This window comes from Euphorbia lathyris, chromosome 3, assembly GCF_963576675.1.
Source record: "Euphorbia lathyris chromosome 3, ddEupLath1.1, whole genome shotgun sequence".
Classification (NCBI taxonomy): Eukaryota; Viridiplantae; Streptophyta; class Magnoliopsida; order Malpighiales; family Euphorbiaceae; genus Euphorbia; species Euphorbia lathyris.
The window spans coordinates 54,321,649-54,330,716 of record NC_088912.1 but is presented as its reverse complement, the minus strand read 5'-3'; the positions used below and the strand labels follow the sequence as shown (position 1 = coordinate 54,330,716).

At 38.7% G+C, this 9,068-nt stretch overlaps 1 protein-coding gene across 1 annotated transcript; it reads right to left on the bottom strand.

Moving 5' to 3' along the window:
- Positions 1–7,518: 7,518 nt before the first annotated feature.
- Positions 7,519–8,528, bottom strand: LOC136223630 (uncharacterized protein At5g23160). Its single transcript, XM_066011742.1, has 2 exons — positions 8,136–8,528; positions 7,519–8,014 (listed from the first exon to the last, which is right to left on the bottom strand). The coding sequence occupies exons 1-2, from the start codon at positions 8,388–8,390 to the stop codon at positions 7,595–7,597; spliced, it is 675 nt and encodes a 224-aa protein (XP_065867814.1). The 5' UTR covers positions 8,391–8,528; the 3' UTR covers positions 7,519–7,594.
- Positions 8,529–9,068: the final 540 nt, after the last annotated feature.

Genomic DNA, 9,068 nt, shown 5'->3' with positions numbered 1-9,068 from the left:
CCATGGTGGTAGTGGGTAGTGGGTGATTTAGAAAGAGTAGAACAAGAGTTGGGGAAGTAGGAGTAAGTTGTGGGGGAGAGAAATAAGGAGAAGGGGGAGTATTTATAGGAGAGGGATGGGAATCCAAGTAAAACTCGGATTCCCAGGGGGGTACGCGAGGCGTGAAGGGGCCACGCCACGCGTACCACCTCCTGACCGTTATTATTCGCAAAAGTGGTAAGGTATGCGGGGCGTGAAAGGGAGCACGCCTCACGTATTATATCTCCCGCCCCTTTTTTATGGAAAAAAGGGGAAGGACGCGGGGCGTACATGGGGATACGCCCCGCGTAAAAGGCAGAAGTTGAAGAATTTTTTTCGGTTTTTTGATGTTTCTGATTTTTAATTTGGCGGTTTATGGTTTATTAATGCGTATTTAATGATTTTTATGATTTTTAAGTTTATTGAAGAAGGTGGTTTAGATAGAATTAATGTGGGGGGAAGGTGAAAGGATTTGAATTTGAAAGGAGGTGATGTGATTAGAGAGAAGAAGAGGTGGAGTGTGGAAGTGGGAAAGATATATGGGAAAGTGGGAAGAGTGATGGGAAGAGTGGAGAAAGGAAAAGGCTGCCATGGGGAGTTGTAATTCACAACTCCCCGAAGATACGCGAGGCGTGCCCTAGGGCACGTCCCGCGTGTCCTCCCACGTGGCATTTATTCGAAAGGGGTTAATTGCCACAAGTTATGCGAGGCGTGGAAGGAGAGGCGCCCCGCGCAACGTGTCTTTTATTGAGAGAAATGGGTCAGAAACGCAAATGCGCGGGGCGTACTGGGTTGTACGTCCCGCGTGTTTAAGAATTTTTGGATTATCAATGGGATTTGTTTTTCTTTTAATTTATGAAAAATGATAAAAATAAAAATAAAAGTAAAAGTAAAAATAAAAATGAAAATAAAAGCAAAAATATAAATATAAATAAAAGTAAAAATTTAAAATTTAAAATTTAAAAATAACAATGACTCAAAGGGGAAAACTAAAACTACATAAAAGGGTAAATAAATAAAAACAAGTCTATGATACATATAAACAAGAGGTTCGAGAAATTCAAACCAATGCTACGTTCAGAGTCGAAGTAGCTCGACTTTCTCGTGCGGCGGCTCAATGCAAGCTGTCCGAGTTGAAACTTGACGGGTCCGAACTTCCACTATTCATGAGCGTTATCGCCTGCCCGGACTCCCTATTCTTGCCCTGCGGGTTCTGCTCGGTGTTCGCCGGGAGGGTTCCTAGCGGCCTTTCTTGTTGCTGACGATTCAGATGGGCTACTTGGCGGCTAAGGTCCCTGCAAAACACCTCACTATCGGAAAGATGGGTTAATATATCCTTCAATAAAGACGTGACCGATTGGCCATGTACATTATCGGGAGGTGGAGCGTTCCGATTACCGGGCATGGCTTGTGACTGCCCTAGCCCGTTTTCCCGATATTCTTGCTCAAAGCCGAATGGGGGCCTCAACATATTATTATTATTGCCATATGACAAGTTCGGGTGTTGGTACCGGGGCCGCCAACCGCTGTTATTATTATTGTGGTGGTGATAGGAGTTCGGATTAGGATTATACCTTGGATTGCCTTCTATATAACTTACATTCTCGATGTCGCCGGTGAAAGGGCTGCCGGCTTGGCAATTGAGTCCGTCATGGTCTCCACCATAGTGATTGCACATCAGGACCTGTGCACTTTTGTTGAGGCTCAACTGGGCTATTAACGCGTCAAGTTTCTTATTCATCTCCGCCATGGAACTTTTCGGGGCCTCTTTCTCCACAGCGAACGTTTGATGTCGCGATGGTCCGGCAAGCCGATCCTCTTGCCACTGCACGCTTTTTCTCGCGAGCTCGTGAATGAGCTCGTAGGCCTCACTTGCCGACTTCCGAAATAGATCCCCACCTGCAGCGGAATCAACAGTCGCACGATTAGTGGGGGTTAAACCGTGGTAAAAGGTGCTTACCAAGTCGTGCTTTGGGATGTCATAGTGGGGGCAGTTTTGGAGCAACTTCCAGAACCTAGCCCAAGCTGCATGAAGGGCCTCGCATTCCAGTTGCCTAAAAGACGTGATATCAGTCCGTAACTTGACCGTTTTGGACGGTGGGAAATAGTAGGAAAGGAACTCCTTCTCGAGCTCCTCCCATGACGTGATGGATCCCGCCTCCAACGAGTGTAGCCACTCCAACGTCTGTCCTGTTAAAGAAAAAGGAAACAACTTTAGTCTCACAGCCTCAACGGGAACACCATTTTGCCGAGAGGTGTCAGCACACATAAGGAATTTATCGAGATGTTCGTTGGGGTTCTCATGGAGTTCCCCTCCGAATTGACCGCATTGTTGTATCAGCTAGATCATACCGGTCTTTATCTCGTACGTGTTGGCTGGTATCGTGGGGGCGACAATTCTGTTACGGTTTTGGGGACGATGCGGAGCAAGGATCTCCATCATCGAACGTGTGTCGTTGCCCCCGCTGATGTTGTTCACATGCAGCCTTTGGTTTCCTTCGGGCTGGTTGACCTCGGCGTTGGGGTTTGCCATTTTCTCTCTCCGAATCCTACAAAGAGTACGTTCAATTTCGAGATCAATAGGAACGAGAGAATCACTCCGAGATCGGGTGTGCATAAAAAGAATGAAATAAAATACAATATCAACAAGAAAGAATGATGATGTTAGTAAAAGTATATATAAACAATTTATACAAAAAGAATGCTTAAACTAACAATAAAACGTTTTTGTCTAATATTGCAAGATGTTACAAATCACCGGCAACGGCGCCAAAAATTTGATGCGTGCCGTCTAGTGTAGTGTTTTCTTATGACAAAATATGTATGATAAGTGCGTTACGACTATGGATGTGATCTTTCTAAATGCTCTATCTTTACTAGACGTCACTACTTAGGGGCAAGTGTACCCCGTCATATCAAGTAATAATCCGGTTAAGACCGGGTATCGAATCCACGGGATTTATAACTGCAAGTATTAAATGACTCGGTTTTATACGTTATCTAAGCGGTGAATACTTTGAGGTTGATGTGAGGACCAACTACAAACTACTCCTAACTACGGGTGAGGCGAATTTATATAACAAAACTCTATAAAATGATGTGGATGCGATAAGTTATAAATATGACAAATAACGACTTCTAGTGTTTATACGGTTGATGGTTTGTTCTTGCAATGACGACTACGTGTAGTGTGACCGACCCATGAAGTACTTAGACTACGTGGTTCCTAGTCAAGGCGTGTCTAATGCTCGGGATCAGAAATTAGGGCTTGTAAGTTCCGTGGCTTGTCAATTCCTACGGTTTCCGGTTTGTCACTTTCGGTAAGGCAACACCTATATGAATCCCTAAAGGTAGCCCGAATGGCGTCGGAAATCGCGTTCTCCTACACAATAATCAATTATGAATATCAAAACAAGTAACAAACATCAACACATATATAGAAAAGAAGATTATGAATCATAAATTATAAATATGGAGAATGTAAATATGAATTACAACCAAGCCTAGTACATAGGACGAGTTCAATCTAATTAGCAAGTGTAAAGGGAAGAATCCACCCTCGGAACTAGCTAACCGGACTCAAAGCCGTCTCTTAGGACTTGGATGGTGGAGCTTTCGAGTTTGGTGCATGGAGATGGAGCGGAACTTTGATGGAATGCCGAAATCAATGAACAAGCTCTCAAGGTGTAAGAGTTTGGCTATATAAAGCCTAAAAACAAAATCTAAAACTACAAATGACAAGAGTTTAATCTCAAGAAAGTATATGTTACAAGGTGTCTAAGGTATGTGAAATGAGTGCTAGTCACTCATATTTATACACATCAAGCTAGGGGTAAAATTGTAATTCCACAAGGTGCAAGCATGGAGGAGCATGATTTTGTGTAGAATTCCCATAATACGCCTTGCGTAGGGTGTGGAACGCCCCGCGTGTTTGCCCATTCTGTCAGAGATCTCCTACATGTGGACCCATTCTAGATCTTGTTGTCTCAAACACGCCCCGCGTAGACTGGGATACGCCTCGCGTGTTTGAGTTTCTGAGTTTTTATTGCTTGAATTGGGTCTTTTACGCCGTGCGTAGCTGAAGCACGCCCCGCGTAAAAGAGTCTCTGAGCTTTTTGCATTGAAGAACTGTTGGGGTTTAGTGTCCTATAAGCAATTGTTCTGGGATACAAACTTAATGTAAATGAATTGTTCTTTATATCATTTGTTTTAATGGGAGATACATCATTATAAGTAGTTCACTTTAGATCAAGAAATATAATAAACCGTATAGAGAATGACAGTCACCATGTCTCTGGTTTATAATATGGATATGCAAATGGTAAGAGATACTGAGAGATCATCTACTGAGTTTCATGTGTCTTCTGTAGACGGCTGAAGTAATTCATATCAGCCAAGGGCCTTAATGGTTTGCTAGAACCCACTTATGGTCATTGGGCTTTAGGCCCATGTCTGGTTGAGGACGAACCCTTAGGATTGTGCACACACAACTCGTGGAATTGAATAATAGTATAATCTTAAATGCATGTATGTATTTAATCAGAATAAAATATGTTAATTAATTAACAAAGGGATAAATTGATTATTTGTTATTTAACAAGTTAATCAATTTGATATTTAATTTGGTTATGGTTAACTAATTAAGTTTCCAAATGTAATTAATTAATCAATTGATTAATTAGGTTGCATAGGATAAATTATTAATTGAACCATAATGCAATTAAATTCTATAGGGCCATAAATATATATGTGGGATTATTTAATTAGGCCTATTTGATCCTAATTGAATTAAATATAATCTATAGGGTTATATTTATGATTAGGGATCAAGGAGGGACTAATTAGAAATTAGCCAACTAAAGTGGGGTATTTAAATTGGGCCTATTTGGACCTAATTGAATTAAATATAATCTGTAGGGTTATATTTATGGTTAGGGACCAAGGAGGGACTAATTTGATATTAGCCACTTAACCTAAACCTAATTGATACAGGTATTTATTCATTAGGTTTAGTAAGCTGATCATCACTTGCCTCCTCCTTGAATATTTCGGCCCCCTCAGTCCCTGCACAAAGTTCTTCGCGTTTTTCGTGTTGTGATTATTCTGAATCGATTACGGCTAGCACCGGTTCAGTTCCTATACGGTTGGTGCACGTGATTAAGGAGATTCACTCGATTTGTGGATTCCTGCAGCCGTCTCTAGAAGAGACATTACCCGTAAGTTCCTGGATCTTTGTTTTAATTTTGTTTTGAAGTTCACTCTGTGGCAGTCTGACACGATCTTAACTGGATTATAGAAAATCTAACCGTAGTTTTCCGCTGCACTTGGTTAATTTTCGATGACTAATCCCCAACAACATGTTGTCGAGCCCGTGTGCTATCTAACTTTAAATATGTTCCCGAGCATCTAATTTGGGTGGCGACTCTGATATAAATACCTTAGCCTAAAACATGATAAGAGGTTAAAGTATAAAACATAAAGAATACATACACCGGAAGGGACACGCTAAGCATCGTCCTTAAAAACGGTAAGTGACGGTGTTATGTAAAAACAAAATCAAATTTATCGGAATATCCATCTCCTCCCTCGCGGGTGTAAAGGGTAATCGGGTTCTATGGCCACTCACACTTGTCTTTGGCTGTCTTCTGTCGACTCGTTCGGGTGAATCAGTAATGACAACTCTGCTTCTGTGAGCTTCATAGAGGTGAATTAAGGACTCGATGGATATCAAATACTCGACAGTAAGACTAACTCCTTAATTCTTACTGCTCCGGGAATTGATAATGTCTTCATGTTAAACTTAGAAAATAAATTTTCAAAAGATATATGCTTGGTCTCTAAGGAAGAAAATTCATGGCTATGGCATAGAAGATTTGGTCATGTAAGCATGGATCTTCTGGCTAAACTAGCAAGAAAACAACTAGTTGAAGGATTGCCAACCTTAAAATTTGAAAAGGGTCATTTATGCAATGCTTGACAATATGGGAAACAAACAAGAAAATCTTTCAAAAGCAAGAATGTTGTAACAACCTAGCATCCTCTGGAATTGCTACATCTGGATCTCTTTGGACCTGTCCAGCCTCTGAGCTTGGGCGGAAGAAAGTTTTCCTTAGTCATTGTAGATGATTTATCTATAAAAGGACGCTGCTCAAGATCAAGAGACCCCAAACATGCATCAATTTTTTGATCTAAGGATGGCGAAACCAGTACAGGTGAAATTGGAATGTTTCGCGAATCTATTAAACCACGATGTGGAGCAGTTGAGGTGCTGGGAATGTCAGCAACCCATTGGTTGGACGGAATCCTAGTTGTAGCTGCAGATTGCTCCATTGATTGGGTTGTAGGGGTAACAACTGAACTATAAAGTTAAACCGTATCTTTACGAAGTATCTTCCACGTTCACTGCACCAAAATATTATCGTATTTCTCGATGATTGACCCTTGATTGAAGTTATGGTCACCTGAAATCACAACAACCGTCAGAAAAGGGGGCCAAAGTCCGGCGAACCCTCTTTGATGCTAAAGTCAGTGATATTATAGAGAATATCAAACTAAAGAAATGAAGTTAAGTGATTAAGAAATCAGATACCTGGAATACATCTGCTATTTAAGATAATTTGAGAAATATTTTGGACACGTGGCAGCTTATGATAGGCCCTTAGACAATATCCTTACGTGCCAATATATTTGCGAAAGTGAGGAGCGTGTGTTTGAAATCCAGCGTATTGATTGGTCCACGTGTCTCCAAACACTCGTTCGAAGACATCATTTGGCAATATTAAGATGTCTGAATCTTTGACTTTGGTCAAAATTCGATCAAGACTAACTATTACCATTATCCTGAATGGGCTAAGGCCCATCTGAGGTCTTCGGGTTATGATGGGTCTTTCTAATAAAAGTCCAAATGACTTAGTAGCATATGATTTATTAGTAGACATGAGAGCAATATTGATAAATGTAGTGAGAGTGTTTGATTAGCAGAAAGAAGATAATGAGATTGAGGTTAATAAAATTCAAAGGAGAGGTAAGTAATTTGTACATAATTTGAATGATGAATTAATATTGTCATTGATTGATTTACAAAAGTTAATTAAGCTTTTATATATATATATATATATATATATATATATATATATATATATATATATATATATATATAGAGTTTTGAATGAGAGAAACAAAAATGTTACTAGTTAGGAAGGAGATATATTCTAGAAGAATGTAAGTCTTGTAATGTTGGCACGTTCTTTAATTAGCCTTAGGAATGAGATATATTCTAGAAGAATGTAAGTGTTGTAATGTTGGCACGTTCTTTAATTAGCCCAACAACACAAGACTAATAATATCTTCCTTTGTAGGACTAGTAATATACAGCTTTCATTACAATTATTATAAACTTTGTTGAAGATTTATAAGAATTATTATTGTGTTTGTAGCTATCCATATATAAAGGCAGCCGGCTGGCGTGAATTAGCGAGATGTAATGAAAGTCCACGAATGTAATTTAAAAAATGAATATATATCATAAAAGTTGTAGAATTTACACACCAAATATGTATAGGTATAATAACAAAATTCAAAGAGAGCGGTTGTGGTTTCTGTCAAGAAAACCTTGAAAAACCACTCGTTTCTTCTTGTAGTTATCCGACTTGAAATCTAAAACCAAATCGTTTTGAGGCAGCTGAGGCTCTCTTGATCTTAATCTTAGTCTAGGAACAAAGTATAACCATGTGCAAGTGCATATAATTGCACATATTCTTCCCCAAATCAATATTATGACTAAAGTCACCATTATAATTGACATGCCCATCAATGCATCATTCTTATTTCTTACTCTTTCCATTTCCTTTCTATCCCCTGGAAATGAAACTGTAATTCCATTCGTGCCTGGTGGTGAACCGGGTTGACTGTACGCCTTTCTTATTCTCCGTCGGAATGACTCATTCCTACAACCTTTCATATTATCCAAATATTTCCCATTTTCCTTTTCCAAACTCTGGATATCACAACAAACATATTCAAATTACTAATATATGTATTCATGAATTAAAAAAAAAAAAAAAAAACTGGTTTTGGAGATGAATTCAATGCCTCAATATTTGAACAAATTGACATACCTCCTCTTTGACCGCCGCGTTATTCTTGAGCTTTGACTTGTTAAACATACAATTCTTTATTTTCTGTGAAGTAGCAGAGTCCAGAGGGACAGTTTTTGTGCCGCCGGATTGTTTCAGGACTAACGTTGACCGCCGAAACAACCTACTACGATTATCAACTTTGTCTCCTGCTTTGCGTTTGCCGGAAAAACCAAAACAACCCAGAAAATATGAGCTTTTGGGTTCACAAGGGTTAGGATCGGCGTCGTCCTCCATTGGATGGAACAGTCGGCATGGGGAAGGGAAGGCCTTTCTTTAACTTAATTGTATTTTTATATATATATAACGCCTTTTGAATATTAATTAGATTCTCAATTTGAAATTAATAATTACTTACATTTCTTTGATCATGACTTCGACTGCCCGCCCTAAGTCGTTGCTACCTCTTCCTTTCTTATAACTTACTGCTTGCTTAATTACATTTTTAACTCCTCCTATTTATTCATAAATAAATAAATAAATAAAAAAGTCAAGTCCATTAAGAAAAAAAAAGAAGACTATTTAGCCCACAAACTTACTTAAAACAATTAATCGATTCACTTTAAAGTGATTTATTAATTTTTATGGTTAAGTTGCAAAAATATATCAAATGTTTTAGGTTAAAAGCAATTTTAATTCTAAAGGCTAAAATGGTACAGTTTTACCTATAATGTTGATAAATTGGATAAATTTGAGAAATAATTCATCAAACTGTCTTCTCGGTTATGAATTTTTTCATCTACACTTTAAATGTGCGTCATTTTATCAATAATAAATTACAAACATATATTAGGAAGTGAAAAAAATAAAAAAAATATATTGTATTTTGTACAAATTGAACAAAAAAAAATTCAAAAAATTCACCGAATTTTTTTTGATAGGCAAAGAAAAGAAAAAACAAAAGCCCCCCCCCCC